Source organism: Drepanopeziza brunnea (assembly GCF_022702325.1).
Source record: "Drepanopeziza brunnea f. sp. 'multigermtubi' strain 214-2 chromosome Unknown ctg12, whole genome shotgun sequence".
Lineage (NCBI taxonomy): Eukaryota > Fungi > Ascomycota > Leotiomycetes > Helotiales > Drepanopezizaceae > Drepanopeziza > Drepanopeziza brunnea.
The window spans coordinates 1,516,367-1,532,540 of NW_027094075.1; the positions used below are offsets into that span (position 1 = coordinate 1,516,367).

At 53.5% G+C, this 16,174-nt stretch overlaps 7 protein-coding genes across 8 annotated transcripts; 2 read left to right on the forward strand and 5 right to left on the reverse strand.

Annotated features, from left to right (window-relative positions):
- Nucleotides 1-539: 539 nt before the first annotated feature.
- On the forward strand, nt 540-1,891 carry L3040_007152 (uncharacterized protein; the record flags this gene model as incomplete). The annotated part of the gene is made up of 5 exons (XM_066156170.1): nt 540-590; nt 653-673; nt 740-811; nt 872-1,595; nt 1,650-1,891. 5 exons carry the CDS (start codon nt 540-542, stop codon nt 1,889-1,891), a joined length of 1,110 nt encoding a protein of 369 aa, XP_066010978.1.
- Nucleotides 1,892-3,184: 1,293 nt separating this feature from the next.
- On the forward strand, nt 3,185-4,297 carry L3040_007153 (uncharacterized protein; the record flags this gene model as incomplete). Its single annotated transcript, XM_007296660.2, has 3 exons — nt 3,185-3,620; nt 3,784-4,047; nt 4,101-4,297. The coding sequence occupies 3 exons, from the start codon at nt 3,185-3,187 to the stop codon at nt 4,295-4,297; spliced, it is 897 nt and encodes a 298-aa protein (XP_007296722.2).
- Nucleotides 4,298-4,466: 169 nt separating this feature from the next.
- On the reverse strand, nt 4,467-5,018 carry L3040_007154 (uncharacterized protein; the record flags this gene model as incomplete). The annotated part of the gene is made up of 1 exon (XM_007296661.1): nt 4,467-5,018. One exon carries the CDS (start codon nt 5,016-5,018, stop codon nt 4,467-4,469), a length of 552 nt encoding a protein of 183 aa, XP_007296723.1.
- A 1,101-nt stretch (nt 5,019-6,119) lies between these two features.
- L3040_007155 (uncharacterized protein) lies at nt 6,120-8,863 on the reverse strand (the record flags this gene model as incomplete). The annotated part of the gene is made up of 8 exons (XM_007296662.2): nt 6,120-7,166; nt 7,269-7,335; nt 7,449-7,871; nt 7,922-8,126; nt 8,179-8,285; nt 8,336-8,504; nt 8,556-8,672; nt 8,725-8,863. The coding sequence occupies 8 exons, from the start codon at nt 8,861-8,863 to the stop codon at nt 6,120-6,122; spliced, it is 2,274 nt and encodes a 757-aa protein (XP_007296724.2).
- Nucleotides 8,864-9,888: 1,025 nt separating this feature from the next.
- On the reverse strand, nt 9,889-10,516 carry L3040_007156 (uncharacterized protein; the record flags this gene model as incomplete). Its single annotated transcript, XM_007296663.1, has 3 exons — nt 9,889-10,198; nt 10,323-10,425; nt 10,477-10,516. 3 exons carry the CDS (start codon nt 10,514-10,516, stop codon nt 9,889-9,891), a joined length of 453 nt encoding a protein of 150 aa, XP_007296725.1.
- Nucleotides 10,517-10,963: 447 nt separating this feature from the next.
- Nucleotides 10,964-12,915, reverse strand: L3040_007157 (uncharacterized protein; the record flags this gene model as incomplete). 2 transcript variants are annotated; one of them, XM_066156172.1, is made up of 3 exons in its annotated part: nt 10,964-12,139; nt 12,193-12,395; nt 12,771-12,915. In XM_066156172.1, the coding sequence occupies 3 exons, from the start codon at nt 12,913-12,915 to the stop codon at nt 10,964-10,966; spliced, it is 1,524 nt and encodes a 507-aa protein (XP_066010980.1). The 2 variants fall into 2 exon arrangements, with proteins under 2 accessions (XP_066010980.1, XP_066010979.1); XM_066156171.1 differs by having other exon boundaries at nt 12,187-12,395.
- Nucleotides 12,916-13,777: 862 nt separating this feature from the next.
- Nucleotides 13,778-15,889, reverse strand: L3040_007158 (uncharacterized protein; the record flags this gene model as incomplete). The annotated part of the gene is made up of 2 exons (XM_066156173.1): nt 13,778-15,700; nt 15,833-15,889. 2 exons carry the CDS (start codon nt 15,887-15,889, stop codon nt 13,778-13,780), a joined length of 1,980 nt encoding a protein of 659 aa, XP_066010981.1.
- Nucleotides 15,890-16,174: the final 285 nt, after the last annotated feature.

The window sequence follows — 16,174 nt, forward strand, 5'->3', positions numbered from 1 at the left end:
GCAAGGGATCTTACCAGGGCCTCAACTGATCAACTTACTTCTACTACTACAGTACTACTACTACTTGTACGTACTACGTATAGCTAGGTACTGCGTATAAGAAAGGATTCATTCAGCCTTGAAAAGTATCTTTGAGCCAACATTTAGTCTGTGCAATAGAGTTGACAGGGCTTTGAGCCATTCAGAAACCACCGCTCTATGATTTATGGGCCTAAACTGGGTCCGATATGTATTCATGAGGGGGGGATAGTACTACATACGTAGTACTACGTACTACGTACGTTCAAGGGGCCAGTTTCCTTGAGGATGGTAGAGCGGTGAATACTGAACCGATGTTCACTTGACATACGGTACCGTACTTGCCCTGGCCATGGCACCGATTTGGCCCCGCCATCGCACGTGACCAGAAATTTATTTTCTCTGCCGGAGGAGGTGCGGGGTATCAACATGAAAAAGGACACCGTTAGCTTTGAATACTTAAAGACTTCTGGATATCTCCTCCTGACAATTCTCCCAATCCATACTTCTCTCATCTCAATATGACTACCCATAATATTGTCGTCTTTGGGGGAGATCATTGCGGCCCCGAGGTGAGCTTTTCAGCACTAATAGCAAAATCAGACACACAGACGGACACTAACAAACAAAACAGGTAGTTGCAGAGGCAGTCAAGGTACGTACAGCTTACTATTGTCTGAAGGCAATAAATGAGCGAGAACAAGCAATTAACAGAATCCAGGTCCTCAAGGTCATTGAAGCCGAGCGCCCAAGTGCCGGAAAGTTCAACTTCCAAGAGCATCTCCTGGGCGGTGTAAGCATAACCCCCTCCAGCGTACTCCAAATATCTCATCTCTCTAACGTCACTTCCCAGTGCTCAATCGATGCCACCGGCGAGCCCCTTACCAGCAAAGCCCTCGAGGCTGCTAAAGCCGCAGACGCCGTCCTCCTAGGCGCCATTGGTGGCCCCAAATGGGGCACAGGCAAGGTCCGCCCTGAGCAAGGCATTCTCCTCCTCCGCAAGCAGATGGGCACGTACGGCAACCTACGACCCTGCAACTTCGCCTCCGAATCTCTCGTCGACATCTCCCCGCTCAAGGCCGAGGTCTGCCGTGGCACGAACTTCAACATCATTCGCGAGCTGACTGGCGGCATCTACTTCGGCGAGCGGAAAGAAGACGAGGGCGATGGGACGGCATGGGATACGGAGCCCTACTCCCGGGCGGAAGTTGAGCGGATCACACGGCTCGCGGCGCATTTGGCGTTGCAGGAGGATCCGCCACTACCCGTGTGGAGTTTGGATAAGGCGAATGTGCTGGCTACAAGTCGTTTGTGGAGGAAGGTTGTTTCGGAGGTTATGGAAAAGGAGTTCCCGCAGTTGAAGATCGGACACCATCTGATTGACAGCGCGGCTATGTTGATGGTGAAGAATCCGAGAGCCTTGAACGGCGTGGTGGTTACGAGCAACTTGTTTGGAGACATCATCAGTGATGAAGCGAGTGTCATTCCAGGGAGCATCGGGCTTTTGCCCAGTGCAAGTTTGAGCGGTGTTCCGGATGGGAAGAGCCGGTGCAATGGTATCTATGAGCCTATCCACGGTATGCAGTCGCCTCGGTCACTCCTCTCTTGTGCACAAGGCTGACAGAATGCAGGTTCCGCACCCGACATCTCAGGCCAAGGCATCGTCAACCCTATCGGCACTATCCTCTCCGTCGCCATGATGCTCAAGTACTCCCTCCGCCTCCCCGCCGAATCCAAAGCCGTCGAAGATGCCGTCCGAAACGTTATCGAGAAGAACATCAGAACGAAGGATATTGGTGGCTCGAACAGCACCATCGAGGTTGGAGATGCCGTTGCGGAGGAGCTCAAGAAGGTTCTTAAGGGGCTGAACTAGACGAAAGATATCAAGCTAAAGTGAAACAATATAAAAGCGTTGAGCTAAGCATTCAATTTTCGATCTGCTTGGCATATGCTCGGGTCTCGTTTCTACAAACTAATTCGTCCAGGGTTTAGGAAAGACGGTCATTCTATGATCTCGGGCAGCTAAAGCCTAGTCAGGCCAGTCGATGATATCTTAGGGACAAGAGGCACCATGAAATGTAAGCAAGCTCCCTCAATGGCTGAACCTAAGCGGGATTGCTTGGTTCAGCGAGGGCAGATACACACCGGCTGTTTCCTTGACGATTCTATATATTAGTGGAATAGAAGCCGAGACCGACTTTGCCCGCTTTATGCCATAATTCCGGACCGATCTCATTGAGTCAGGAGACCAATCAACGTTTACACTCACTCCAGATCCACCATCAGTAATGTCGTCAACTGTACAGATCCTTTTAGTATTGATGTTGCGCTCCCCCCCTCTGTCTCTCTCTCCTTCTCTTACTCTCTCTCCGTCTTGTACATTTGGGTCCCCTATTGTTGTTTTTTTTTTTTTCCTCCTCCAGATTATATTTGTCCTGGTCCAGGCTTCTCGCGACGAAGTGCCACCTCATCACGTTCACGTGCGTCAGTCATATTTTTTCGCACGAAGAAAGAAAGAAAAAGAAAAAAAAAAAAAAAAAAAAAAAAAAACCGGTACGTCTCTCTCTTCCGAAAGACTTCAGGAGTCTTGGCCATCGCAGAAACTCTTCCTGGTCATCTCTCTCTAATCGTCTTGTTCCACTTTCTCGAAAAAAAGGTGTGGCTGGCTCCTGGTCGTTGAAGGAGCATTTATTTTTAGATATGCATATCTATACACACACACACACATTTAAATATAGACACGGACGGATCAAGCTTTGTGCGCCGATTTAGGTCTGGGAGGGAGTGCGGGATCAAATTTGCGTATATCGATCAAGCGTTATATCTTATATATATATATATAGATGTATATATAGGCTGGTGTCAGTTGAGGAGGGACGCTGCCGCCGCGCCAGAGGTACGTACTTACCGGATATATCATTACTACACCCACCATACAAGTTATTCTGCCTTCTTCACGGCACGCCAAAGCTCGTCGTTCCTGTGCAAATCTTTTCTTCTTCTTCTTTCCTTCTCTGCATAAGCTCGCCTTTCCGCGAATCTATTCCACTTCCTTGTTACTCATATTCTACAACTCATGCTTCGCAACTCACGACTTACAGCTCACAAGTCACAGTCACAATCAATGGCACCCACAAAGCAGACACGCACCCTCCCAAAATTGACCATGCCTACCACGCCCCCTGCCGCAACCATAGCCAATGGCACAGTCGCCCACCAGCCTTATTCCTGCAACATCTTTGCCCAGACTGACACCTACGACTTCGCGTACTCGGCCGGCGTGCCGCCGCAGGAGTGGAGCGGCAGCTGCCCGAGGTTCATGTGGGAGGTGAGAGAGCAGCGCCAGATGGAAGGCCCGAGGGAAGATGCGAAGGGGGAGGGCGGTGGGCGTGCGGGGAGTGTGGTAGAGGTTGGGAGTATGGGAATTGGGATGGAGAAGGGCCCAGAAGTTATTGTGGAGCTTGTGAGGGTCGCGCGGGGTGTTGGTGATGATGAGGAGGGAGTGGAGGGGCTGGGGCTGGGCGATCCAGGAGAAGGGAAGAAGACGGGCGGGAGCAGACGCGCAGGAAGGTGTGGAAGGGGGTGGTTTTGCGGGTTTGGAAGTGGGTGGCGAAAGAGCGGGATGGGTGGATGGATGAATCAATGAATGAGTGAGTGGAAGTTGGTCCCCGTCGTATTTTCCGTATGGAGTTGGGCTCGTCGCGCTAGACTAGACCCAGGTAGGGAGTGCCACTAGAGGGACAACAAGCTGACGCATTCGCACAGTTTGTGTTGTGTACCGAAAGATATCACCACTCCCTCTGCATCGATCATCGATCGAGATGGCCCAGAGTCTAACCAGTCCTGCCATCTACCACCTTACCAGGAGGCGGCTGAGCAGCCACATCCTGCTCGACGTGCCCTGCATGGCTGTATTCCAGTCCAGAAAGGACAACCCAGGTTGGCACAATGCACAACAAGGTCATGCCAAAATTGACCCCAATACTCGCGAATCCACTCGCGTTGGGTGCCGTCTGCATGCTGCAACTCGTTAGTTTTCCGCCTCCTCCATCACCAAACGGAGCGATGAGACTTGCGCCCAGATCCAGCTCCCGACGACGATGGTGATGATGCAGGTGAAGGCGATCTTGGCGCGCGTCTTGACGGTGATCGATTGGCGGTCCAGAAGGCCGGCGATCAGGAAGGAGCTGAGCTGAAGATGCCGGCGAAGTTGGTGAAGAAGGATGAAAAGGCGTGGGAGCGCACGGTGAAGTACTGGGTCAGAAAGGTGCTGGTGTAGCCGAGGTAGAAGTAGCTGATGAAGAAGGCCGGCAGTAGGAGCATGATTCGGCGGGAGCAGAATTGGGCCCAAAAACGCCTTTTGAACCCGGCGGCGAGGTTTGGCTGCGAGTGGATGATGATGACCTTGGAGCCGTCCTTGTGCCAGGCTTTCGAGGCTGGGCTCAGCGTCAGGGCGAGGGCAGACCGAGACGCATGATCGCGATGAAGACGATGTAGGTGGTGCTGCCTACGGACCCGGCTGTCGAACGGCCTGCGTTCAGGCCCAAGTTGATGGCACCGCCGACGATGGGGCCAGCTGCCTTCGCAGTCTGACAGACAGCTAGATAGAAAGCTCTCTCTGGAGGGTGTGGATAGCCGACGATGACAGTGGCTTCAGCAGCCCAGAAGAAGCCTGCTGAGATACCACAGATGCCAGTCCCGAAGAGCATGAACCAGGTTGTAGGATGCACATTGCTCGTGTACAGGCCAGCTCCGTATAGCGGGAAGCCCCCGATAGTACCGAGCGCCAGCCCGTACTGCAGCCCGGTGCGGTTGTTGATGGCGCCCGCTGCCACCCACACGACGGAGAAGCGACCATAGACGAGGGCATCCGCAGCCGAAACGGTGTCCCGGTGGTGATGTAGGTGCCCGTCGTGGGTTCTTGTTCCGAGGCCATCGTACAGATCACTCACAGGCTCAGCCGCTTCTCCAGCACCCATTCCACCAAGACCATCCCACATCCCCGGAGCCGTGCAAGATACCTCACTAGCACCAGCCACCCCAATCTGGAACGGCACCGATCGCTACCACGACCTCTCCAGGGCAGGTTCTCCAGCCTCAACCGCGCTGGAACAACTCGGCTCGGCTCGGCTCCCCTCCTGCACCACTCTCCTCCACCAGTCAGTCCCCAGTCCCCTTTCCACTCATCGCGAGCGACAGCAACCCCCCCCCCCCCCCCCCCCCCCCCCCCCCCCAAGATAAGAAAACCCAAAAAACAAACCCAAACCAAGATACAGAGTGTGCTCTTCCGCGAAGCAGACTCGAGTATTCAGAAGACATAAAAAAAATTACAATACCACCACCACCACCACCACTCCACCAGGAGACGCTTAAGCCAAAGGCAGGCTTTCCCCTCCTAATCCCGCACTCGCCCCGCTTGCTAAATAGTACGGTAATCATCATCACCACCACCCATCCTTTTTGAGCCCGTAAGTCTCGTGTGTGCATGTATGTATGTAGGTATGTATGTATATATGTATGTACCTATGTATCAGTATACGTAGTATTTGCCATAGACTAATCAATATCCTAAGCCATCCATGCATGCATGCATGACGTGACTGGGCCATCTCGTCCAAGGAAAAAAAATATATATACATGTATATATATATAAAACTCCGGCCGGCAAATCCTCTCCGGGAAAAAAAAAAAAAAAAAAAAAAAAAAAAAAAAACCTGTTACCCTAGGGTAGAGAGCCCCCTTCTCTTCACTTGAAGTGGATCGTATCGCTCGGGGGGGCAGGAATCTTTCTGCTGGTTCGACTCCATACCCATACATAAGGTACCTACCTAACCGAGGATCCGTGACGCGTTGCAAAGCGAGACGTTCTGGTTCTGTCTGAACAGTCTGTCTGTTCAACAAGGTGCTTGCCGTCTTGGCAGGGGCGAGTCTGGGGGAGTTTTTTTTCTTCTTTTTTTTCTTTCTTTCTTTTTCTTTTTCTTTCTTTCTTGCCATTGCGGAATGAAAAGCCTCCCGAATTAGGGAACCTCTTCGGTTCGTGGGACTTTTTTTATGTATATATATATACACACATACCTATATACATACCTAGATCTATCGGACTACGCCATGTACATACTAGGGATTGCCTTGCCATTCATCTCCTTCCACATCGGGGACCGCTCGGTGGGCGCCATGGCAGCCTTTCCCTGCACCTCCTGGAGGTAGGTCCGAGCGTTCGACGCCGCCTGCACCATGGCGGCAGCCACCTGCCTGTTCGTGGTCTGCGGCAGCGCCCTGGCCGTCACGTCCTTCGGCATGCTGATCCCGCCGGCCACGCACGGCTTCCCGTTGAACGCAGCATCGGCCGCCGCCTGCCACATGGCCGTGACATTCTGCATCATGGCCGGCGTGTAGAAGAGCCGGCAGTCGGCGTCCTCGCGCACGAACTGGGCCGGGACGCCGTCCGGCACGTTGGGCGCGAGGATGTGATCCGAGAAGTTGATGCCGTTGTCGAGGCTCCGGTTCTGCGGCAGGTCCGTCACGCGCTGGAAGACCGTCTTTTGCGCGCTCGTCGCCAACGCGTTCGGTACCGTCGCGGGCTGCAGGAAGAACTGCGCGTTGCGGAAGAGGGGGCCGAAGGAGAGACTCTGCGCACCTTTCACGCCGCCGATGGCCTGGATCTGGGAGGTTCCCGGACGGCCGCCGAGCGCGACCGACTTGACGCCTCCCTGGTTCCTCATCATCTCGCTGAAGAGGGTGCATGTGGAAGCACACGTGCCGTCGTACAGCATCACGATGTTCGCCGCCGGGAATGGCTGCGTAAAGTTCTTCCTCGCTCCGTATCCGGTGACGTCCATGCCAGCTCCGGTCGTCTCACTGCTCGTGAAATCGGGATCCTCAAAGTTGTTCTGCTGCAGGCCACTGAACTGGTCCCCGTTGATTGGGTAGGGCCCGAACTTCTCGGCCAGGGAGCTGAAGGCGGTTCTGTTCTGGTTGAGATCGAAGCCGACGTTAAAGGCCGATTGAAACAGGCTGATGCGTGTGAAGTCTGAAGATCCTTGAACTGTGAAGTTGGCGAACTGGTCGCTCACAGTTTGTGTAAGGGTTGCATAGGTGGGGCCGCTTCGTTGTCGAGCGAAAACCTGGTCCTGAGTCGTTGGGAAGAGCTTTCTTGGGTATTAGTACGGGAACGATACCGAAAGATCAGGGAGAATCTGAGCGAATGTAGACATGCATAGCGACGCAGTGTTGAGATGGATTGTACGAACCTGTCTGAAAGCATCGAAGCCGTTGACCACGATCCCCCCTCCGTTGCCTTGCAGGTCCACAACAAGCCTTGAAAATTATCAGCACTGCCACTTCGACGCTCTCAAGTTCAGTCCCAAGACCGAGTCGCAAGAAATGGATTCAGAAGTTCTGACGTCGGCAGAGACTGAGTCTATACATACTTGGTCTTCCCATCCCGTTTCATCTCTGCCAGCATCGTCTGCATAACGGCCTGGAACTCCGCGGGAACATCGGGCTCAAAGCTATTCATAGCAATGACGCCTACGTCGCTATTCGGAAGGTAATACCCAGAGATCTGGCCATCCGAGCTGCTCACTTGCGCAATAGGGTAGCCCTTGAGCCTAGTGTTATTGCTCGTAGGGTCTCCGGCTCTGAACATCGGGGCAGGAGCTTGGTTTGCAGGACTGTCTTGAGGTGCGGTGGCGACCGGCGGCACGCAGAACCTTTGGAAGGCAGTCGCGCCATCCGTGACGCCTGAGAAGTTTCCTGGGACGAGAGCCTGAGTCTGATAGGTTGTTGTCGTTCCGTTGGCGAAAGTTAGGGTTGTGTTGGGTCCTGGGTAGTAGAACCCGTACCTTCCATCGCTACACAGCTCAAGTCAGCGTAGCTCGACTGCGATGTGAGATGGGCTCACCCGGCAAAAAATCCTCGTACGTTCATCCCAGGGGTGAAGTCCAAGGCGGGGTTGTACATGACTGTGTTGTACGCCGCGTCTGGGTCTTGCTGGAAGCCCTTGTTCGCCTCGGCGTTCATGAATGCAACAGCGTCTTGCCCGTTGATCTGTGCTACAGGTGATGGGGCGGCACCTGTGGTATTAGTATTCATGGCAAGGATTTCATCTGTGATCGTCAACCAGGGATTCCAGAAGTCCGACGGGATCTCCGAACATACCAGTTAGGTATATCTGTGGCATCGACGTCCCATCCATGCTCACAGATACCAACGAAACGTTCCTCGTGAATCTGACAGGTCTAACTATGAGATCACCGGCAAAGCGACTGTGTACACAATCAGCCTTATCAAGTCCATTTCGATGTGCGAGACATACAAATGACCATCCTTCGCTGCCATGAAGGTCGTAAACATATCCGTTTGCCACGCATGCTCATTTGGATACGTGTTGTTCTGGATACTGCTGGCGATTCGATTAACCTGGCCGACGAGGTCAATCGCAGGGTAGGGGTAGCCAGCAGGAGGAGCTGCCTTGTAGGAGAGGTCTGACAGATAGTCAGTTCAATCCGGGTGTGATTGAGGTTGAGCCAGCCCACCAGATTGGAATTCAACATATGGCATTAATGCATTTGTAACGGCCAGCGCTTGTTCTGAATTAAGAGGTACTGATCGCAGGCAGTTGATGGCAAGCTCTCCAGGAATCATGGGGGTGACTAGAGGAAGGATCAGCTCCAGCCATGGAAATAATGTATCTAGATGAGGTACCGCTGGGGTTGGCTGCCCTCATCGGGACCACCATGGCGCTGACTTGAGCACATGGTTCATTGGTGGCGGACGAGTTCTGCGCGTGAACATTAAACGGCAACGCCGATAGAGAAACGAATGTGACGAATAAAGAAATCATGATTAAGATAGAGTGACAAAAAGTACGGCCCTCGAAGGCAAGGCATGGCACCTGGCCGCCATAAGTATGGCTCTGAATCCCTTCGCCCTTCCCGTCTCAGACTTGAGACCATGGCGCTGCTTGGACCTTGAAGAAAAAGCAGAGATGGTTACCGGAAGCGAGCCAGGGAACTGGTTGAAGAGTATATTACCTATACCGGTACCGGTACATTAAAACAGAGAACCAGCCACGAAGAAGCTTTTTTGCCGCAGAAGCTTATCTGTTGGTAGATCGATTGGAGTCCCGTTTCGGTTCCCTCGACCCAAGAAACCTATATAGTTTGGAGGATGTTTGGGACCAGCACTGGTGAGACGAGATTTCAGTGACTGCAGCCAATTGCAGATCTTGACATTCGTGCGCTGCTGTTGAGGTCCGGCTTCAGATGCAATCGAGTCTCAAAATTATTGGCAGACGGTTCTCGTCGTGGCCCAAATACATCGGCCAAACTCCGATATTGGACGGGGCGGGACGCATTAGGACGACAGCATGCAAAGCTGGACACGGACCCTGGAGATCTGTGGCAGCGCCGAAGTTGAAATACCGGGACGCTGTCTCTGAAGATCAGGGTAAAAATTGATTCCGCGAGAAGGAAAGCAAGGACTTCCCATGTTCCCCAGGCTTACCTGACCACATATCTCCATGAGTATCAATCATCGTAGATTCTCAATTGAGACCTCACACTTCGTTTGTTTCTGCAGTATGCATGGTAAGCGATGGAGGAAAGGGGTGATGCTGGAGAGCATCAACACCATCATTCCACTCGCCGGAAAACCCCTCTTCAGCGAGCAACAGCACACATAGACCGACCGTGACTTGAAAGGCTGTTCACTTCACAGCCCATGGTATCCACCCAAGCCGGTTCCCAAGCGCCATCAAATATGCAACCCATCCGAATCCCGAGCGTCGTGCCGACCATGCTGCCATCTCCCAGAAATACCGTGAAACCCCAAGCTCGCTCGCTACCCATCTCACCTCCTCCCACCTCATCATCCCTCCTCCCCAACCACACTCGCATCCCCCCCCGTAGCCACAACAGCCCTGACCACATCCCCTCGAACCTCCGGCATGGCCCGCCCCATCTCGCCGGCCAGCACGTCCCTGAAGCCAGCAAAGGCCTCCATCTTGCCCTTCATCAGCTGGTTGCCCTTGCGCGCCAGCTCCACGAACTCGCGCGTGTAGATATCTGGGTTGCGGCCGTTGTCGACGTACTGGATCAGTTCGGGCGGGATGGAAGGCAGCGTTGTCGAGCGGGTCGCCGTGGCGTGGATTTTGCGAAGGGAGCTGGCGAATCCTTGGCTGGGTGGAGGGAGAGAGATGGCTGTTAGCATGGAGTGTGTGTGGTACTTGGAGTGTTTGCAAATCAAGGGCTTTTCGATTGGCAATCTCGGGATAAGGAGGGAGAGGGAAGTAGAGGGCGTACAGCTGCATCTCGAGGACCTCCTTCGTGGCGCGTCCGGCGATGTCGTAGGCGTTGATCTGGACCATGGTTTGGTACAGATCCTGGATGGCCAGCTTGAGTTGCTCTGCGCGTTCCTTTTAGCTCTAAGATACACCATAGGGAACCGCGAACTCACTTTCGACAGCATCGTGGTCTCCTTGGGTGACAGGTGCCATTGTGATATGTTGTTGTAGGGTTAATGTGAAGCCAACAACGATTCCTAGCCTCGAGATCGAAATCACGGCTTACGTCTTGGCGCGCCTTCAGCCTTGTCTCCTCGACATGAAAATGTAAATAATGCCAGCGGATACATATTTGTAGGGTATATAGCAAGCGTATCATAGTTTACAGTATTAATAAGATTACAATCACTATTGTAACATTTACTTCCTGCTTCGCTTTCCAGAATCCGATAAGTAAGGAATTTAGTAAATCTGACTGCTGTCTCGACTATGCTTGCTTGGCTTCAGTCTCGTGTCAATAACACAACAGCCGAAGACTTCCATGACCAAAGGCTTCCAAATTCAGAAAGGAATCAGAAGGTTTGAAGGTGCGAAGCTCGCATGTATTCTCAGTCTGGGTTATACCGTCTATCTAGACAAAGCAGCCGTTTAGTGATACCCCTACACCCCACGAAACAAATTTTTCAACTCCCGATTCAAGTCGAGCCGGCTAGGACTTGTGAGACCATCCTCACCATCCGCCAAGCCCAAGGCCCTAACTTTGCCTTTGACATCAGATTTCAATTTCCCGTTACTCTCATCAGCCGGATCGACCCCCAGATCCCCCGCCGGCCTCTGCCTCTTGATCTTCTCCAAGATTGGCTCCGGCTCAGCAGCAACATACTTCTCAAATTTCGCAGCTAAAGGCTGCTTGGGCTGGTATCTCTCGATATACTCAGAGGACTGAGATGGCAATTGAAAATAGAGGTTGGGATCATTCGTGCTCACAGAGGCGCTGCTTTGCGATGATCTGGCTGACTCAAGCGACGGCTGTGGTGATACCAGCGGCGGCAATAAACAGCTTGAATCGTCAATTGAATTTTCCTGCGTATCAATGCTTGCCCTGTGTGAGAAATAAGAGGATGTATCATTGCGTCGAATTGGCGGGCGAGACACACTCGGGTGAGGGGTTCGTGGGAATGGGGTCGGAGCTCGCGAACGTTGGGAGCCAGCCGCAGATTCAGGAGCTGTCATGTAATCCGACTCGACTGTGTGAGACCTTCGAGCAGTTCTGGATACCTTGTCTCCGCAAAGATTTCCTTCTATGGATGTCATGTCGAAGGAGATGGAAGCTCGGGACTTGGGCCCAGGTATAGCTACCGTAGGAAGGTCGATTCTGGTAGGACCCTGTTTCTGCCGTTTTCTCGGTGGCTTCTGATCTTCAGAGCCAGAGGGGATCGCATCGAGATCCCGTTCATCAAAGCCGTCGCTAGAGTAGTATGTTCCCATCGGTGCCTGCTCATGAGAGTTTCGCCGGACTCTGGCTTCCGCCGGGTTTGCTTTTCTTTCACGTTCTCTATGTACGTTATTTGGAAGAAGATGCATCCATCTTGGCAAAGGCTTCGTCTCGCTCGGCTTGAATGCAGGTTCGCCAACTGGATCCGTTATAGATACATAGACGATCGCAGCGGTATCTTCCTCTTGAAAAGTTCGAGGAGAGGGAAGAGAGGCGACGCTAGACAGCTCAGTATCGCTGTAGTAATAGCTGTGATCAATGCTGCCGTCTTGAGCCATTCCCATCTCGGCCGCGTCTTCTAACAACGGCTTCAGGTCCTCTGCAGTCCGGAACTCACTCATCTTCACTACCGTTAGCATTCATACTTGCCAACCACACTTACACTCACACTCACATTGCGCTTTGAGCGGTACCCTGGGCAACTATTCAGGCTTTCTTCAGTCCGAAAGGCGCCTCTGAACCTCCTCAAACCTCTAGCCGAACTTCCCAGAGGGAGCCTTTCATCATTTCTCTTCTCGTCACCGACTCCAGATAACAGATCCAGTCTAGTGCGGCTCAAACCTCCATCAGACTTCGTCACAGTCTCCAATCCCCTCTCTAGCACGCGGTCAGTAGTCTCACCCGCAGTCTCGACCTCACAAACGCCACACATCGGAATCTCATCCAGCTCTATACCTATACATCTCGTCCTTCCCTGGGCATTTCCCGCCTCCTTACTCCCGCTCCACTTCCCCCACTCCCCGCTCTTGGTCCCAGTACTTTCCTCCGTACATGAAATATCACTCTGGACCGACCCAGGCACATCCAACTTTGTCCCACATACCAAACACCCAAAACAGGCGCTATGCCAGAAACACCACCCCAAACTCACAACTTCGTCGCCTCTGACGACGCACTCTCCACACACCCAGCAGATACTCAGGTCTAAGACTGCGCGCCAACAGGCTCTGCAGACGATACGCGCTGACGCACCGAGCAGCCTGGGCTTGGATCCGCGCGGTTGGCGCTGCCAGCAGATGCTACAGATGAAGGCGGGGTTCTTAGATGGAGGAGCGGGATCTTGGTTGGGTTCGAGTGGGGGCGCCTGGACTTCTTGCGAGGTTGCACTGGTATCCATGGTCGTGTACAGATCAAGTGTGGGTGTAGGTGGAGTGGTGCAATGGGAAAGGGAGGCATGCCAGGTCGTCTGCTGATCAGCCGAGTCGGAAGATGGACCACTGCAACGAGAAACAGCAGACAGGGCGCCTCCGCCCCTGGTGCGTAGTGGTATTCAAACGAATGTTGAGTAATGAATGTGACGACGACTAATAAACGCAAGTCAAGTCAAGGACTCAGCTGGTGCTGAGCTTCAATGAGGTTGTTAAGATGTAGTAGGTGTGAAACATTGGATGCAGAGGGTGAAATGAAACCTGCCATCTGGCGAGTCTTCGATTCTCGGATTCTCGGTAATGCCAAAGGAAAAAGAGAAAAGAGAAAGGAAGGAAAGAGAGAAAAGAGATGGTTGAGGAAGGAACGATCCTGCTGCCCTTACATAGCATCAGCTTCAGCAAATCTCGTCACAAACAAGCTACGGACGGTCATCATCCAACATAGTATCAATATGCCTCTATTCATATCTCATCACTTCCTGGTCCGATCTCAGGAAGAAGCGAGCGTCATTAGTAAGTACACCATTTATGAATCGAAGGAGAAAGCAACCATCGGTCATACAATACAAGAAAAGTCCTGTCGTAGAAGTGTTCGTAAGCCAATTCTGGCAGTGTGCAAGGAGGAAAGAAAAAATGTGGAGAGAGAAATGAAAATCAATCCAGCCGCTCGCGCAAACTTCCATGCATCATCTCCAAGGAATGTGTGACGAGGGGCGTTCGTACTCCAATCGACGAGTGAAGGAAATACCAGCATCGGTATGCCAAGGATCAACGTGAAGTAGAATGTATCATGGCCCTGTCACAGCCGACCATCACATCGCTTCGTCGCGTCTACTTCCGATTTTTGGGTCGAGAAAGCATGTTGAGGCGACTTAGACTCAGGACAGCTCTCTTCTTGACCGGGCTGGAGGCTTGAGGTATGGGGGTAGCTTGGAGATTCGGGGCCAGGAGCATATGACCTTCAGCAGCAGCAGTCTTGGACTTCTTGGGGGAGCGCTCATCTTCCTCCTTGTGCTCATCGTCGGACTCGACACGTCGACGCTTCTTGTTGGCCATTCCGTGGGGGACCGTCGGAAGGAGAGGCGCCTTGTTTTCTTTGTTTCCACGGGGGAAAGAACCCGGAATCTTGTTTGGAAGGACACTCTGGCGAACCTGACGCACACTGGCCTGGCCGGGGGAGGAACCAAAGCCCTTGGGTGAGACACCGAATTTGATGGTATGGTCGCTGCGGAATGAAAATGATCCTGGGACCAACGGCGGGGGAGGGGCTTGGCGAGGAGGCTCCGGGAGTGGACGAACACCGGTGAGCGAGGGGTACTCCACCTTCTCTGACGACTCTCCGAAGTTTGAAAGCCCGGCAATCGAAGGGTACTCAACTTTCGTGGCATCAACCTTCTCGCTGGTCAGTGTCTTGACAGGGGACCTGGGACCAAAGTTGATCTTTGAAGTGGATCGCGGAATTCCAGACTTCATTGGCGATGGCGAGTTCTGGACTGTGGCACTATTCTTCTTGACCGTATCCGGAGTGAAGTCGACATGCTTGACAACCACCTTTGATCCAGCCGTAGCACCCGGGGTAACGGGGATCGACGGGAGCACCTTGTCCAGGTTGGGTTTGCTGGGGCTTCTGGAGAGCGAGGGAATTGCGGATGGCTTGGACATGGGTTTCTTCGCGCTCACGCCTCCTCCGTATCCAAACATTGACTTCACACGGTCAAACTTTCCAGGGCTTTGCAGAGCACTTTGACTCTCGGGTTGAGGAATGCTGCTCAGAGTATTGGATGTTGCGGACTTGGTCATACCACGGGGCGTGCTAGTCAGATTCGGCTTGGAAGAGGATCTAGTCAGAGATGGGATCTGAGTCATCTTGGTACTGGCGGCTCGGGCCAGAGAAGCTTTGGTAGGCGTCGTCGCAGCCGAAGGCATGTTCGAGTGGGAACGAGTCACAGTCGGGGTAGAGGGTAGGGTTTTGTTCTCGTGTCTGGAGACTGGACGAGCAGATGAAGCATCCTCCGAGACGTGCTTTCGAGCACGCTTGGCAGGTGCGGTATTCTCCAACCGATCCGATTTCTCAACCACCACTCGTTCGTTCTTGTGCGCATCCTCGCGCTCGTCCAATTTAGCCTTCGACTGTGTACGCTTCAGGCTGTTGGTGACCGGTGTGAAACGTCCTGGCTGAGCTCTGAAGGAAGAGGGATGTCCGGCGATCGAGTCCATCTTCTTGAACTCCGCCATGTGAACATCACTGAATCTGCCAACCTTCCCCTTAGGTTGTGCGATTTTCCGGCCCCCAACCCCGCCAGCATCCTCATCCTTACGCTTCTCCTCCTCTCGCTCCGCAGCAAGCTTAGCCTTGATTCGGAGCGCCTCTTCGCGCAAGTCATCCATCATACGCTGTGCCTCAGGGCCCAGTAGGGGACCAGGGCGAGCGAACTTGAAGTCGAACGAGGGCGAAGTTATGCCAATCTTCGAGGGAGTCTGTTGGTGGACCCCGGAAGGCTGGTTGTTGTTGTTCGTGGCCGCAATGTCAGTGAACCCAAGTCGAAGTCCCGAGTCTGGCTCTTGGGTTGTGCTCTGTTGCACCTTACTTGGGTGCATCTCTGAGAGGGGAGGGACGACACGTCCGGCCGTAGCTGGCGTTCGAGGCGCCGATGGGGAGGACGTGACGGATTCGAGGTTCGAATGCGCGCCCGTGGCCGGGGTCTCATCGCGTTCCGCGAGGGATTCGAGACGGTTGGAGGCATGGTTGTATGACTATAGAGGGCAGCAAGCGTCAGTCAGTATCATGGCACGGTATCATTGGGGGGGGGGGGGGGGGGGGGGGGGGGGGCAGCATATGGGCGGGCAGGTGGGCGTGCGGGCGGGCGTGCGAGGTAGAAGACGTACCTTTCCCGGTACAGCAGAGCTTCCGCGAAGTCGAGAAGAGCGCCGGCGAGGAGGCATGGTGAGGGACTGACCGGAAAGTCTCGAGTCGGTAATAGTGGTGCAACTAAGGCGATGGGGCCAAGTTCCAACAGCACTCGCGACTCGCGAACAGAGAGCAAGGTTGTGGGTGGTGAGGGCGGTGGAGTTCTCCGGCTTTCTCCAGTTTTATTTGTTGACTTTTCGATGTTTACGGAGTACGCCCGTCGCACATGGGCGTCTTGGCGCGGATCGCGCTAATTTCGGAAACGTGACTTGGCAGGGCTAGAGCCCACGAGGCTGAGTTTGCCGCCCCCAGCTCCGCTC